Genomic DNA, 17125 nt, shown 5'->3' on the forward strand with positions numbered 1-17125 from the left:
ATTTTATGACTTTGTTCCCATTGCTGCTGATTTTAAATTTCGTTTTTTTCCTATTTTTTACGTCACGGGCTGGGCGCTAATGACCATAGAAGTTTTGCGCCCTAAAACCACAAACAAACGATCGAGCACCTGTTCGTAATGCACGGCCTGTGGTGGAGTGGTTACACGACAATAACATCCCTGTAATGGACTGGCCTGCACAGAGTCCTGACCTGAATCCTACAGAACACCTTTGGGATGTTTTGGAACGCTGACTTCGTGTCAGTCCTCACCACCAATATCGATACCACTCCTCCGTGCAGCACTCTGTGAAGAATGGGCTGCCATTCCCCAAGAAAGCTTCCAGCACCTGATTGAACATATGCCTTCGGGAGTGGAAGCTGTCATCAAGGCATAGGATGGACCAACACCATACTGAATTCCAGCATAATGATGGAGTGCGCTACAAACTTGCAAGTCATTTTTAGCCAGGTGTCCGGATACTTTCGATCACATAGTGTACCTTCCGCTATGCACTGCAGGATGGCTTGCTCGGTATTTATGTAGATGTAGTTGTAGAACTGGAGCTGTGTTTTTGGAAGGGTATATGGTAGCTGTAATGTTGGAGGGTTCTTTGAGCTCCACTCTTAGGTTTATTTGGTCATCAGTGTAATCCTTTTCGTCATCTGTGGGAAGAATGTGAAGAACAAATAGCACACTATGAAAATAGTGACTACACTCACTTATACCAACAGATACAGAACTCTCTCACACTGCAAAGAAAGGGGCCACGTTGTGTGGTGGAAAAATACCCTTCCCACTTGTATAGATGGACCTACCTTTCAGGATCTCCCAGCTGACAGTGACCTCAGAGTCTCCCGTGAATTCCAAAATGTTCCCTTGACACTGAATGTTCAAACAAATTTCGGCCATGCAGCTGGTCCTCGTTTAATTCTTCCCTTGGCATTTCGACAGGACGCCTCCCAGTCAGTGTCAGGTGAGCCATCCAAGACTTCTAAGGCTCACTTGAAGAAGACTGGCAGGTTCCCAGTAGAAACATCGTGGGAGGAGTTAAACGAGGACCAGCTGCATGCCCGAAATTTGAACACCCAAAAGTCTCTTTCTACAGTAAAACTCCATATTCCTGCAATATTACGTCATAGTGGTGCTGTGGTCTCCTCATTTCAGGCTCGGCCAACACATCTGCAAGTGGGCACCAGAGGACCCTGGCAGCAGACCTGGGCGCGCTCCTGCGCTCTGGACACTCTGCAGACGTCACCTTCACAGTAGGGGAAAGCCAGCTGAGGGCACACAGAGCTGTCCTGGTGGCCAGGAGTCCCGTGTTCGCTGCCATGATGGCCCACGACTGCCTGGAAGCCAGCAGTGGCCACATTCCCGTCGCAGACATCGACGCAGACGTGCTCGGCCAGCTGCTGACGTTCTTGTACACGGACGAGATTCAGCTGGACGATCCCCTGATGGCCCAGAAACTTCTGGCCGCCGCCGCCAAGTACGAAGTGCCCATCTTGAAGGAACAGTGTGAGCTCGTCATCTCCCGAAACCTCTGTGTGGGAAATGCAGTGGCCTGTGCTGTCCTCGCCATTGAGCATTCCTGTTCCCTCCTGGAAGAGTCCGCCGCACACTTCATCGCAGCCCACTACCGGGAGGTGATGGCCACAGAGGAGTGGGCCGAGGCTGTCCACAGGTACCCGGACCATGTGGTGGAACTCAGTCGCCTGGTTGCAGCGGCTTCGCCAGAGACCGGGTGTGCACTTGCAACTTTTCAGCTCGTCTTAGTTTTGTGTGTGTGTGTGTGTGTGTGTGTGTGTGTGTGTGTGTGTGTCATATACACTACTGGCCATTAAAATTGCTACACCACGAAGATGACGTGCTACAGACGCGAAATTTAACCGACAGGAAGAAGATGCTGTGATATGCAAATGATTAGCTTTTCAGAGCATTCACACAAGGTTGGCGCCGTTGGCGACACCTACAACGTGCTGACATGAGGAAAGTTTCCAACCGATTTCTCATACACAAACAGCAGTTGACCGGCATTGCCTGGTGAAATGTTGTTGTGATGCCTCGTGTAAGGAGGAGGAATGCGTACCATCACGTTTCCGACTTTGATAAAGGTCGGATTGTAGCCTATCGCGATTGCGGTTTATCGTATCGCGACATTGCTGCTCGCGTCGGTCGAGATCCAATGACTGTTAGTAGAATATGGAATCGGTGGGTTCAGGAGGGTAATACGGAACGCCGTGCCGGATCCCAACGGCCTCGCATCACTGGCAGTCGAGATGACAGGCATCTTATCCACATAGCTATAACGTCTCGATCCCTGAGTCAACAGATAGGGACGTTTGCAAGACAACAACCATCTGCACAAACAGTTTGATGACGTTTGCAGCAGCATGGACTATCAGCTCGGAGACCGTGGCTGCGATTACCCTTGACGCTACATCAGACAGGAGCGCCTGCGATGGTGTACTCGACGACGAACCAGGGTGTGCGAATGGATGAATCCAGGTTCTGTTTACAGCATCACGATGGTCGCATCCGTCGTGGTGAACACACATTGGAAGCGTGTATTCGTCATCGCCATACTGCCGTATCACCTGGCGTGATGGTATGGGGTGCCATTGGTTACACGTCTCGGTCACCTCTTGTTCGCATTGACGGCACTTTGAACAGTGGACGTTACATTTCAGATGTGTTACAATCGGTGGCTCTACCCTTCATTCGATCCCTGCGAAACCCTACATTTCAGCAGGATGCACGCCCGCATGTTGCAGGGCCTGTACGGGCCTTTCTGGATACAGGAAATGTTTGACTGCTGCCCTGGCCACCACATTCTCCAGATCTCTCACCAATTGAAAACGTCTGGTCATTGGTGGCCGAGCAACTGGCCCGTCACAAAACGCCAGTGACTACTCTTGATTAACTGTGGTATCGTGCTGAAGCTGCATGTGCAGCTGTACCTATACACGCCATCTAAGCTCTGTTTGACTCAATGCCCAGGCATATCGAGGCCGTTATTACGGCCAGAGGTGGTTGTTCTGGGTACTGATTTCTCAGGATCTATCCATCCAAATTTGCGTGAAAATGTAATCACACGTCAGGTCTAGCATAATATATTTGTCCAATGAATACCCGTTTATCATCTTCATTTCTTCTTGTTGCAGCAATTTTAATGGCCAGTAGTGTAACATGTGAAGCACCCAGAAGACAAGGCAGATGTCAATGTAACTATGTACATGTGCGCACTCTCTGTGGGTATGTAAATGATTAAAGTGACCATTCTCTCCAACAGACAGAATGGCCACCAGAATGCATTAGTGGTTTCCACTTTTAGTGTTGTAACCAAGTCTGGTAGGGTATATAAGGGGTTGTGAATGCTGTCAGATTTGAGTGATCACTCTGAAGGAGACAGAGGAGCCGTGTACTCTTGTCACACAGTATTATCGGCAGCTAACAAAAATGGTTCAAATGGCTCTGAGCACTATGGGACTTAACATCTGTGGTCATCAGTCCCCTAGAACGTAGAACTACTTAAACCTAACTAACCTAAGGACATCACAACATCCATCCCTGAGGCAGGATTCGAACCTGCGACTGTAGCAGTCATGCGGTTCCAGACTGAAGCGCCTAGAACCGCACGGCCGCACGGCCACACCGGCCGGCCGGCAGCTATCAGAATTTGAAAGGGATCTCATAGTGAGTCTCCATTAAGCCAGCTGGTCGAATTGTGCAATACCCAGATTTCCGGTCAGTCGGATGTGACACTGTTTCGATATTGGACTGCCTGGCAACTTGAGGTTGAGCATACTTGCCAAGGTTCCAATCGACTGTGCCTGACCTCAAGGAAAGCTCTCTGTATTTTGCATCAAACACATCATAACCCCTTCATATATAGGTCTATCATCCGACAACAAATAATGAACACCCTGCAACATTCGTACCATCCAACACCATTGGGCAGAGAGTAGCAGCATGTAGAGTAGGGAATTATCATCCAGTGCATAGATTGCCATTAACACCACAACACACTGGCTGCATTTGCAGTGGTGCCCTGGCTGGGATGCATGGATTGCTGATGAGTAGTGTCATATTGTGCTCAGTGATGAATCGAGGTTCTGAACTACCATGAATAACCATCGCTGGCGAGTTTGGCGGTGGCCAGGTCGGAGAGATCCTATTCCACCAATATTTTGGATTGGTGTGGGGAGACATTGGCTATGACTTCTGGCCACAGCTGGTAGTGATAGAGGGATCTTAAATGGCACAAGCGTATCTTGCAGGCTTCCTGTGTCCTCATGAGTTACCTCTCGTGCCACAGAATCATCATGCTTTTTCTTCAATAAAACTACGCTGCTCCAAACATTGCACGTGTGTCTGTCGTGTGGCGGCTCCACCACCACGTACAAGTCTTTTAATGTACTGTCATTTATGTGACTACTGCATCAGTGATGACGAAATGACGATGAGGGTAGCACAATACCCAGACCCCAAGTGGATAAGATCTCCGATCCTGCCTGTAATCTAACCCACACCCCTTCGATTAGCAATCTGTCGTGCTGACACCACAGCTACTGAGGTAGGGGTGTCGCTGAACTGTCTGCATGATTATTAGGTACTCATGTGTTCCAGACACATGTGTGCGGACCAGCTTGGATGTCAACTCCATCCCAGTGTCAGCATCCAGGATATTGAGGACCATTTTCAAAAGATGAGGGCCAGCTTACCTCAGTTGGGGATACAGAAGCTGTACGACACCCTCCCCAACCACATCAGTGCAGGCACCCAGGACTGAGACAGTGCAACATCACACTGACAAGTGGGCTCATACTGGCACTTCCTCTGTAAATTTGACTCGATTTTGTGATCACTGAAATTCCAGCGCATGACCCCTCAGTTCATGAAGTTTCAATTTGTTTCCTCCTCCCTTCTGGGTGGTCACAGAGGGGTCCAGAAAATATAGACTCCCTCTGATAGTTAATGTCTTTGCAAGAAAATTACATTTCGTGGCAATTCTGGGTGGCAGAGCCCTCCATTGTTTTCTCGACAGATCTTGGCGTGCATATGAGGAATTGTGAAGGCTGCAAAGTGTACATTCCAAGATCACTGACGCTACGAACGAGGACGACCTGGGTCAAAGGATGGACTACTACGAGGACAAATAGTTTATAGGGATGTAAGAATACAGAGTCTAACATTGAATAAAAAGTTTAGTTTCTGACTCCGTTAAGTAACTAAAATTGCACGAGCTTTCAGTGACCTACTCCTCTGCCATTGTGAAGTGCTATGACTGCCAGTGGGCTGTTGGTACACCCCTTACATACACTAGCTTTCGAGTGTGACGTCAGTGCTGCCTGTGGCATCGTCATATAAGGAAATACGTCGAGTATTGATTAAAACAGTCTTGGTTGCAATTTTAGTTTTTTTATTTTTCAACGACGCGTTTCACCTTATTTAGGCATCTTCAGGTAATCTTAATTTGGTATTTCTTAGAAGAACACATTAGTCAGTGTCGAATATATCAGGCCAATATCGACTTCGTTAAACTCAGTAAAAAAATTTCTAGATGGACATATGTCGACTCGGCGATTGATGCACCCGCTTCAGCCACGCAATCATTGGATCTCACACCGTGCTGAGCTGCAGGCTACCGTCTCTATTTAGGGTGTTATTGGTGATTTTCATTTCAATGGCTTCTTTAATTACACCATACCAGAAGCTTGCGTGGGGTGGAGATCATTTTATGTTTTCAAAGTGACCCCCACTGGCAGCCAAACAACGTTGATGCCGCTGAACTGTTGACCGAACTACAGCTGTACTGTTGGTGGTGTGATAGCCACACGATGCCTCAATGATTTCTCATAGCTCGTTCAGTATAGTTGGCTTCTGTTGATAAACTTCGTTTTTCAAGTTCCCCATAGGCATAATTAAAGAGGTGTAAGGTCTGGAGACCGTGGTGGGTACTCAGCAGCTCCTCTTTGATCTGCGCATCGTCCAGATAGATTCAGTCAAGTGGGCCCTGACATCTCTGTGGGCGTGAGCTGGAGCACCCTCTTGTCGCAGGTAAAACCTTTCGTTTCCAATCACTTCTCAGATGGCAGGTAAAATCCCGATTTGCAGCATATGAAGACATACCTCAACAGTTACGGTATCTTCAAAGAAGAATGAGCCAATTAAACTGTGCAATTAGAGACACCACACCACACACTTTTACACCTGGTAGATAACCATGTCTGTCCACGTGAATATGAGGATTTCCAGGTGGTCAGTACACACAGTTGTGGCAGTCGGTTTTGCGTCTGTGTCAAGTAATTAAAATCACATGAGCTTTCAGCAACATGCCCCTTGTCCTCTGGCAAGTGGTATCACTGCCAGTGGGCTGCTGGTGAGCCCCTTACATACACTACTGGCCATTAAAATTGTTAAACCACGAACATGTGCTACAGGCGCGAAATTTAATCGACAGGAAGAATATCCTGTGATATGCTAATGATTAGCTTTTCAGAGCCTTCACACAAGGTTGGCGCCGATGGTGACACCTACAATGTGCTGACATGAGGAAAGTTTCCATTCGATTTCTCATACACAATCAGCAGTTGACCGGCGTGGCCTGGTGAAACGTTGTTATGCCTCGTGTAAGGACGAGAAATGCGTACCATCACGTTTCCGACTTTGATAAAGGTTTGATTGTAGCCTATCGCGATTGCTGTTTATCGTATAGCGACATTGCTGCCCGCGTCGGCCGAGATCCAATGACTGTTAGCAGAATATGGATTAGGTGGGTTTAGGAGGGTAATACGGAACGCCGTGCTGGATCCCAACGGCCTCGTGTCACTAGCTGTTGAGATGACAGGCATCTTATGCGCACTGCTGTAACGGATCGTGCAGCCGCGTCTCGATCCCTGAGTCAACAGATGGGGACGTTTCCCAAGACAACAACTATCTGCATGAACAGTTCGACGACGTTTGCAGCACCATAGACTATCAGCTCGGAGACCGTGGCTGCGGTTACCCTCGACGCTGCATCAGAGACAGGAGCGCCTGCGATGGTGTACTCGACGACGAACCTGGGTGCACGAATGACAAAACCTCATTTTTTCGGATGACTCCAGTTTCTGTTTACAGCATCACGATGTTTGGCGACATCGCGGTGAACGCACATTGGAAGCGTGTATTCGTCAACGCCATTGTGGCGTATCACCCGGCATCATGGTATGGAGTGCCATTGGTTATACGTCCCGGTCACCTCTTTTCGCATTACGGCACTTTGAGCAGTGGACGTTACATTTCACATGTGTTACGACCCGTGGCTCTACTCTTCATTCTATCCCTGCGAAACCCTACATTTCAGCAGGATATTGCACGACCGCATGTTGCAGGTCCTGTATGGGCCTTTCTGGATACAGAAAATGTTCGACTGCTGCCTTGGCCAGCACATTCTCCAAGTCTCTCACCAATTGAAAACGTCTGGTCAATGGTGACCGAGCAACTGGCTCATCACAATACGCCAGTCACTACTCTTGATGAACTGTGGTATCGTGTTGAAGCTGCATGTGCAGCTGTACCTGTACACGCCATGCGAGCTCTGTTTGACTCAATGCCCAGGCGTATCAAGGCCGTTATTACGGCCAGAGGTGGTTGTTGTGGGTACTGATTTCTCAGGATCTAAGCACCCAATTTGTGTGAAAATGTAATCACATGTCAGTTCTAGTATAATATATTTGTCCAATGAATACCCGTTTATCATCTACACTACTTCTTCGTGTAGCAATTTTAATGGCCAGTAGTGTACACTTGCCCCCAGTTGCGACGCCATTGCTGCCGCCCGCGTCGCCATGTAGGGGCACACGTTGACTCTGCGATGACCGCGCGATCACTGCATCCCGTGCTGTGCTCAGATGCAGGCCACCATCTCTACTCAGGGCATTATTGATGGTTTTCATTTCAATAACTTCTTTAATTACACAATCCCAGAATGGGTATATCTGGTCTGATGAGGCGGAATTCATACTGAACAGCATTGTAAACTGTCACAACTGTACTGGCCTCTGGCCAGTACACAAACTGTGTGCTGGCCTCCTGAAAATCCTCACATTCACATGGACAGACATGGTTATCTACCAGGTCTGTGTGTGTGTGGTGTGGTCTCTCTCATTGCACAGTTTGATTGGCCCATTCTTCTTTGAAGATACTGCAACTGGTGAGGTGTGTCTTCATATGCTGCAAATGTGGATTTTGCATTCCATCCAAAAGGTGTTTGGAAACGAAAGATTTTACCTCCGCTCCAGCTCACTACCACAGAGATGTCAGGACCCACTAGGATGAATCTATCTGGATGATGGGTAGGTCGAAGAGTAGCTGCTGAGTACCTAGTATGAGCTCCAGACCTTTGTATATTGGGGTGTGTGTGTGTGTGTGTGTGTGTGTGTGTGTGTGTGTGTGTGTGTGTGTGTGTGTGTGTCAAACGGACAGTATACACCATACTGGCAGGTCCAGATGTTTACTAACAACCACAATCACCGTATGTCCACAGGAAATCCCATTAAGTCATTTTATTATATGTCCTCAGTTATCAGTTTGTTTTTCAAATTCTCATTCGTCAAATCTGACATATTATCATGTGTGCTACTTTGATACATTATATCTTTGATGCTATGTGAAGTGAGTAGGGAGATCTGTATTATCTCAGAATGTTTTCGTAGTGGCTATTAACCTGTAACAGCACACAGCATTCAATGTATGTCAGGGACAAATTCTCTCTACTTAACTTATGCCTCTAATTTTTTTTAAAAATTCGATGTTATGTATTATTGCACTCAACCATTTTCATTGAAATTTCCACTTTTTTCCACAGTTAGTGCACTAGCAATTGGCTGTCTATGTCCACAGGTAACTTCAGCAGAAGGGTTTTCATTTCTACTTTCATGGACCAGCGAGCATCAATGAGGCCATTGTTGTTATCACCAATTACCACCAGGTGTTCCCACCAACAACATGACTGTCAGCCTGCCAACTGGTTTGATGGACTCACCACGGCTTCACCACTGAATTCAATCTCGTCATCTCAGACAAGCGCCTGTACTTTTGGCTTAATATATATAACTGTTTTTGGTGAATTGTACCGTGCATAACATTACATATTGAAACAAGATCTTTTTATCAGTACTTCCTTTGATTCTACAACAGGTTTAATAGCTCTATCCTTTTTGTAGCATTAACAACAAAGCGTAAAAATGTTATGTGAGATATATATTCTGAAAGAAAGTTCATTTGGTGGTCAGGAGCATTGTCATGATACCCACGGTTTAGATTTTGATAGATTTCATGAAACAATATTTTTTTCTGCTCAAAAAAATTTTACACTGGCATTAAAAAGCTGCACTACTTTCTCACCATCCTAAAAAACGCATCTGTGCCAGGCCCACATAATCCTTGTCAAAATTATCGTAATATGTCTGAGACTGGCTTGTACTGAAATATCGAAAATTTGTGGTAAGGGTGGAACTCAGAATGCGAATGCCTTCTAGATTTCCACAGCAGTTGACCCACTGTAAAGTCAATCAACGAGGGCTTCCTAGGAAAGTTTGTGCTAGGCTTCTGCTAGAATCCAGAATTGAATCTTTTGTTGGAGGTTGTATATTTTAATCCCGGTCTGGCACAAAGTTTTAATCTGCCAGAGTTCCAAATCGGCATTCACTCACCTGCAAGGCGAACATTCGTTGTGGATAGGATAGTACTTCTCAGATGGAGTTGACTGGCATCATGTCGCTGAAAATGATACAAAAGAGGTATACAGTCATGCTGAAACCACTAACAACAGCAAAATAGTGTGTAACTCAGCCAACACAACACATGCATATGGAGACAGATAATCGACATGCAGCTGCTGAACACATCTGGGAATCGTAGTGTGTTCTATGCTGTGCCCAACAAATCTATCTGCAGACCATTATTAAAAAAAAAATGTTCAAATGTGTGTGAAACCTTATGGGACTTAACTGCTAAGGTCATCAGTCCCTAAGCTTACACACTACTTAACCTAAATTATCCTAAGGACAAACACACACACCCATGCCCAAAGGAGGACTCGAACCTCCGCTGGGACCAGCCTCACAGTCCATGGCTGCAGCGCCTCAGACCGGTCGACTGATCCCGTGAGCCGACCATTCTTCCTCAATGAGATAATTTTCATTCGTATCACCTATATCGAGGTGCTGCAATTGTGGCTCATGTGACAATTTTAAACTGATAGCAAGGATTTCATATTCCAATAATATGGCGTCCATCAACCTTTCGACAGCTGTGCATGACATTACCTGAAGAAGAGATCGCTACATATCGTTATGAGCCACTGACCTGGTGCTACTCGAGTGACTGCCCCAATCAATGGACTTTTTCTTGTCGAATTACATCTAGGATAGCATTTGTGTTCGATGCCTACAACGGAGCCTCAAAGACTTGCAACATGGCATCGGAGCACCTGTTGTTATCGTCACTCCTCATACTCTGGGTTTGGTACTGGCCTACTGATTAGAAGTGTGCTGTGTGATAGAGGTGGGCGCACAGAAAATTTAGAAATCTAAAACGAAAGTCTTAGAGACCTTGTCTTCCACATACTGCATCATTTATTACAAAGCTGTCGGCTATTAATCCATACCATTTTTATCAAATGTTTCATGAACTTTATAATTACCATGTAGGTGGATGGGCTGAAGCATCTAGTGAGCAAGTTGAAGTGTTTAATAATCATGTTGGAGGGATTAACCAGTAGCTTCAAACAGTAACCAGACTGACAGCATCAAAATGGGATTAGATCAACTCATTTTGCTTTGCTGGCCAGTGAGACGAGGAAACTGCACAGAGAGACTACTGACCTTGGGGTCAAATTAAAATCCTGTGAGACTGATCAGCAAAGTTAGTAGTGAAACTGTGAGTGTTTCTGTGCAGGTCACATTGTTGCCAGATATCTCATGTCATGGATGATGTCACCAGTTGAGTCATCATTTGTTACCACATTTCTCCCCCACATCTCTCCCCACTCCTATGTGGCTGCAGTGGACAAAGGACAATTGCCCTGTGTATATAACGGTGGGAAATTCAAAAATTTGCAGGAAATTAAAAAATCCAAGATCTGAACATAGGCCAATTGTCCTACAGAGTTTTCCACAGTCCTATGATGTCACAATCAAAGACAGAGGACCTGGGATATGGGCTCTTTTGTGTGGTTGCCAGGTCAGTTAAGTATAGAATCGATTATGGCCATTTGGTTCACCTGTGACGTCACACTGGAACTAGACCACGTCGAGGATACGAACAGCGCGTCTCTTGGACCTCGGAGGGCGAGAATGAACTTTCCGCCCCGGGACTCTGCCGGACATATCGAAACCAAAATAGGTCCACAGCGACGAAATGTCCGGGAAGACCGAAAAATAAGTTAGAGAAAGCTGTGTCCGAGTGGGGCAGACCTTCAAAATGGGTATTTAAGGGAATCCACGAGCAGCAGGAAGCAGAGTCGTCGGAGAAGTTGAAGAGAGCAGAAGCAGACGAGGCCCGGCAGCATCGAGAAGGTAGCAGCTCATACTGACGAGTCTATAGGAACTGCGACTACGAGAAGACGGTGATGATCTGGTGGAAGCAACTACAACTGTCAGTTAAGTAGAAGTTTTGCATTGGAGTAGTTTTGAACAGGGACAGTTTGTCTCTGTCTCAAGTAGCCTCTACAGTTAGTTTCAGCAATAGAGGGAACAAGCCACTGGCTGGTGCTTGTCTCCTAGGACAAGAGTCCATTAAGTAAACGAAGAGTGAATTCAAAGGTGGTAGTTGTCGTTAGTAGTCGTTTCCGACATAGAGTGAGAAGTGCAGATTGTGGCTGAATCTAGAGAAGTGCACAGAGTAAGAGGAAGGGTCTGACACCTCACATGTCCTTTGTGATATTAGTTCAATAAACTGCGTTAAAGGAGAAATCTCACTGTTTCGACAGTTCAGTCCCCTCTTGTACCTGCTACCTACTGAAAGTATTGTCTAATGTATCTACACCTCCTACACGCCCTTGGACTGTCCAGGAGATTCTACTCCCTCTCACCTCCGTAATAAAGGCTAGTTAAAGGGAACCACAAACCCATAATTGTCGTCAACGTCCCGACTGCGCCACGCAGGCTCGACCAACTCTACAGGGTGTTACAAAAAGGTACGGCCAAACCATCAGGAAACATTCCTCACACACAAAGAAAGAAAATATGTTATGTGGACATGTGTTCGGAAATGCTTACTTTCCATGTTAGAGCTCATTTTGTTACTTCAAATCACATTAATCATGGAAAGGAAACGCACAGCAACAGAACGTACCAGCGTGACTTCAAACACATTGTTACAGGAAATGTTCAAAATGTCCTCCGTTAGCGAGGATACGTGCATCCACCCTCCGTCGCACTGAATCCCTGATGCGCTGATGCGGCCCTGGAGAATGGCGTATTGTATCACAGCCGTCCACAATACGAGCACGAAGAGTCTCTACATTTGGTACTGGGGTTGCGTAGACGAGAGCTTTCAAATGCCCCCATAAATGAAAGTCAAGAGGGTTGAGGTAGGGAGAGCGTGGAGGCCACGGAATTGGTCCGCCTCTACCAATCCATCGGTCACCGAATCTGTTGTTGAGAAGCGTACGAACACTTCGACTGAATTGTGCAGGAGCTCCATCGTGCATGAACCACATGTTGTGTCGTACTTGTAAAGGCACATGTTCTAGCAGCACAGGTAGAGTAACCCGTATGAAATCGTGATAACGCTCCATTGAGCGTAGGTGGAAGAACGTGGGGCCCAATCGAGACATCACCAACAATGCCTGCCCAAACGTTCACAGAAAATCTGTGTTGATGACGTGATTGCACAATTGCGTGTGGATTCTCGTGAGCCCACACATGTTGATTGTGAAAATTTACAATTTGATCACGTTGGAATGAAGCCTCATCCGTAAAGAAAACATTTGCACTGAAATGAGGATTGACACATTGTCGAATGAACCGTTCGCAGAAGTGTACCCGTGGAGGCCAATCAGCTGCTGATAGTGCCTGCACACGCTGTACGTGGTACGGAAACAACTGGTTCTCCCGTAGCACTCTCCATACAGTGACGTGGTCAACGTTACCTTGTACAGCAGCAACTTCCCTGACGCTGACATTAGGGTTATCGTCAACTGCACGAAGAATTGCCTCGTCCGTTGCAGGTGTCCTCGTCGTTCTAGGTCTTCCCCAGTCGTGAGTCATAGGCTGGAATGTTCCGTGCTCCCTGAGACGCCGATCAATTGCTTCGAACGTCTTCCTGTCGGGACACCTTCGTTCTGGAAATCTGTCTCGATAGTCCGCAGCTCGTGGTCGTGCGGGTTCGATTCCCGGCGGGGTCAGGGATTTTCTCCGCCTCGTGATGACTGGGTGTTGTGTGATGTCCTTAGGATAGTTAGGTCTAAGTAGTTCTAAGTTCTGGGGGACTGATGACCATAGATGTTTAGTCCCATAGTGCTCAGAGCCAATCTGTCTCGATACAAACGTACCGCGCCAAGGCTATTGCCCCGTGCTAATCCGTACGTCAAATGGGCATCTGCCAACTCCGCATTTGTAAACATTGCACTGACTGCAAAACCACGTTCGTGGTGAACACTAACCTGTCGATCCTACGTACTGATGTGCTCGATGCTAGTACTGTAGAGGAATGAGTCGCATGTCAACACAAGCACCGAAGTCAACATTCCTTTCTTCAATTGGGCCAACTGGCGGTGAATCGAGGAAGTACAGTACATACTGACGAAACTAAAATGAGCTCTAACATGGAAATTAAGCGTTTCCGGACACATGTCCACATAACATCTTTTCTTTATTTGTGTGTGAGGAATGTTTCCTGAAAGTTTGGCCGTACCTTTTTGTAACACCCTGTGTATTGGTGAAACGTCCCCTTTGAACAATTCTGCACGAGACTGTGCTTAACCTGACACACAATATTTTTAGCGGAACGCAATCTGACTTTCAAAATTCCCTATAAAAGAATGGCCCTGACTAACATTAAACTATACCTTTCACAAATCACTTACCCCACAAAAATCTTCGCTGCTCAAGCTACTGCAATACAGCGAGCGCCACTACTGCCAGCTAAATAAAAGATTCAAACTACTGAAGGCACTAACTACTGATAGGGATAGTTAGCAAATGAAAGATATTAATAGAGAACAAACAATGTATTTACCTTGATATCATCATGTATAAATATAGCAGTTCATGACAAATTACAAATCTCCGCCATCTCTCTCCCCACATCCACCACTGCTGGCGGCTCACCTCCAACTGCGCAACGCTATGCGCTGTTCACAGCCAGCTGCCTAACACTACAATGGCGAGTATTACAACAATGCAAAGCAGCCACAGACTGCACACAGCACAGCCAGTGATTTTCATACAGAGGTGGCGTTACCAATAAGAAATCCTAAACAGCCTACTTACATAAGAACCTAAACAGCCTACTTACATAAAGAAAACGTAAACAGCCTACTTACATTGGTATCCGGGACCTGTGCCGGACGCGACAACAAATGTGCGGAGGTGCCGTGTCTGTGTAGATCCATAATACGAGGGTGGGGGAAAGATAAGTAGCAGCAGACAGTTGTACCACCGCAAGAAGAAGAGCCCCGTACGTGTAGCAGCGCCCAAGGCCCGGCAGACCAGAGATCAGTGAGAGATCGAGCAGCAGAGCCAGCAATAGGGAGCCCTAGCAGAGCCCAGCGGACGGGACGAGCGGCCAAGCAGCAAGCAGCACACGCAGGCAAGACAGCGCGTGGAAGTAGTAGTAAGGTCCTTTGTAATTATAAACAATGATGTCCTCTAGTACTGATAAGAGTGGCATAAGCGCGAAAGATGCGTTAGTTTTAGTTCCTAAGGTTTTCGAGGCTTGATGTTGTTGTGGTCTTCAGTCCTGAGACTGGTTTGATGCAGCTCTCCATGCTACTCTATCCTGTGCAAGCTGCATCATCTCCCAGTACCTACTGCAACCCACATCCTTCTGAATCTGCTTGGTGTATTCATCTCTTGGTCTCCCTCTACGATTTTTACCCTCCATGCTGCCCTCCAATACTGAACTGGTGATCCCTTGATGCCTCAAAACATGTCCTACCAACCGATCCCTTCTTCTAGTCAAGTTGTGCCACAAACTCCTCTTCTCCCCAATTCTATTCAATACCTCCTCATTAGTTATGCGATCTACCCATCTAATCTTCAGCATTCTTCTGTAGCACCACATTTCGAAAGCTCCTATTCTCTTCTTGTCCAAACTATTTATCGTCGATGTTTCACTTGCATATGTTGGCTGATGATATTATTGTGGAAAGTCAGACTCCCTGGAACGCACCAGTATTGTTAGTTCCAAAGAAGATTGATACTAGTGAGCAAATGCAGTACAGGTTGGTGACGGATTACAGAAAGTTGAATGAGATCTCAGTAGGGGAAGCGTTCCCAATACCGAATATATCGGAAATACTGGACCAGTTAGGAAAGCCCAAGTATTTTTCCACGTTAGACTTAGCAAGTGGCTACCATCAGATATTAATGGACCCTCAGGACAGAGAGAAAACAGCTTTCAATGCCAATTATCAGCACTATGAGTACAAGAGAATGCCGATGGGATTAAAAGGGGCACCCAGTACATTTCGGAGATTAATGAATGTTGTACTAACAGGGTTACAAGGAACCAAGTGCTTGGTGTATTTAGACGATATAATTTGTTATGGAAGCTCATTGGTGGAACACAATGAAAAATTGAGGGAAATTCTCGACCGACTAAGGGAACACAGGCTAAAGTTGCAGCCAGATAAGTGTGAATTTTTGCGCAAAGAAGTAGCATTTCTTGGACATAAAATCACAGACAGAGGGGTACAGCCGGACGAGAGGAACGTAGGAAAAGTGAAGAAGTTCCCGGTACCGAAAACCAAAAATCAGTTAAAAGGATTCCTAGGATTAATAGGCTACTATAGAAAATTTCTGAAGGACTTCAGTAAGATTGCAGCACCCTTGCACAAATTGCTGAAGGGAAATGAAAACTATGAATGGGGAGGACAGCAGCAAGATGAGTTTGAACAGTTATAAAGAGAAGTTATTCAATCCCCCCATATTACGATATCCCGATTTTGAGAAACCGTTCGATATTACCACAGATGCTAGTGGCGACGCGATTGGAGCAGTTTTATCTCAGGGGGAAGATTGGAAGCGATTTGCCAATAGCATATGCTTCAAGATCATTAAATAAAGCAGAGAGGAATTAGCAACTGAGCTAGAATGTTTCTACATCTACATGACTACTCTGCAATTCACATTTAAGTGCTTGGCAGAGGGTTCATCGAACCACAATCATACTATCTCTCTACCATTCCACTCCCGAACAGCGCGCAGGAAAAACGAACACCTAAACCTTTCTGTTCGAGCTCTGATTTCTCTTATTTTATTTTCATGATCATTCCTACCTATGTAGGTTGGGCTCAACAAAATATTTTCGCATTCGGAAGAGAAAGTTAGTGACTGAAATTTCGTAAATAGATCTCGCCGCGACGAAAAACGTCTTTGCTTTAATGACTTCCATCCCAACTCGCGTTTCATATCTGCCACACTCTCTCCGCTATTACGTGATAATACAAAACGAGCTGCCCTTTTTTTGCACCCTTTCGATGTCCTCCGTCAATCCCACCTGGTAAGGATCCCACACCACGCAGCCATATTCTAACAGAGGATGAACGAGTGTAGTGTAAGCTGTCTCTTTAGTGGACTTGTTGCATCTTCTAAGTGTCCTGCCAATGAAACGCAACCTTCGGCTCGCCTTCCCCACAATATTATCTATGTGGTCTTTCCAACTGAAGTTGTTCGTAATTTTAACACCCAGGTACTTAGTTGAATTGACAGCCTTGAGAGTTGTTCTATTTATCGAGTAATCGAATTCCAACGGATTTCTTTTGGAACTCGTGTGGATCACCTCACACTTTTCGTTATTCAGCGTCAACTGCCACCTGCCACACCATACAGCAATATTTTCTAAATCGCTTTGCAACTGATACTGGTCTTCCGATGACCTTACTAGACGGTAAATTACAGCATCATCTGCG

General features: G+C 46.1%; 1 protein-coding gene across 2 annotated transcripts in view; it reads left to right on the plus strand.

Moving 5' to 3' along the window:
• LOC124553883 (speckle-type POZ protein-like) overlaps positions 1 to 9162 on the plus strand; it is a 146578-nt gene extending 137416 nt beyond the window's left edge. For both annotated transcript variants that reach the window (XM_047127886.1, XM_047127887.1), the window contains 2 exons: positions 1168 to 1744; positions 8887 to 9162. In XM_047127886.1, the coding sequence (XP_046983842.1) occupies positions 1168 to 1744; positions 8887 to 8890 (581 nt within the window). In that variant the 3' untranslated portion in view covers positions 8891 to 9162. The remainder of the gene's footprint in view (positions 1 to 1167; positions 1745 to 8886) is intronic.
• The last annotated feature ends 7963 nt before the right edge of the window (positions 9163 to 17125 follow it).

The sequence above is a fragment of the Schistocerca americana genome, chromosome 11 (assembly GCF_021461395.2).
Source record: "Schistocerca americana isolate TAMUIC-IGC-003095 chromosome 11, iqSchAmer2.1, whole genome shotgun sequence".
NCBI classification, from domain to species: domain Eukaryota; kingdom Metazoa; phylum Arthropoda; class Insecta; order Orthoptera; family Acrididae; genus Schistocerca; species Schistocerca americana.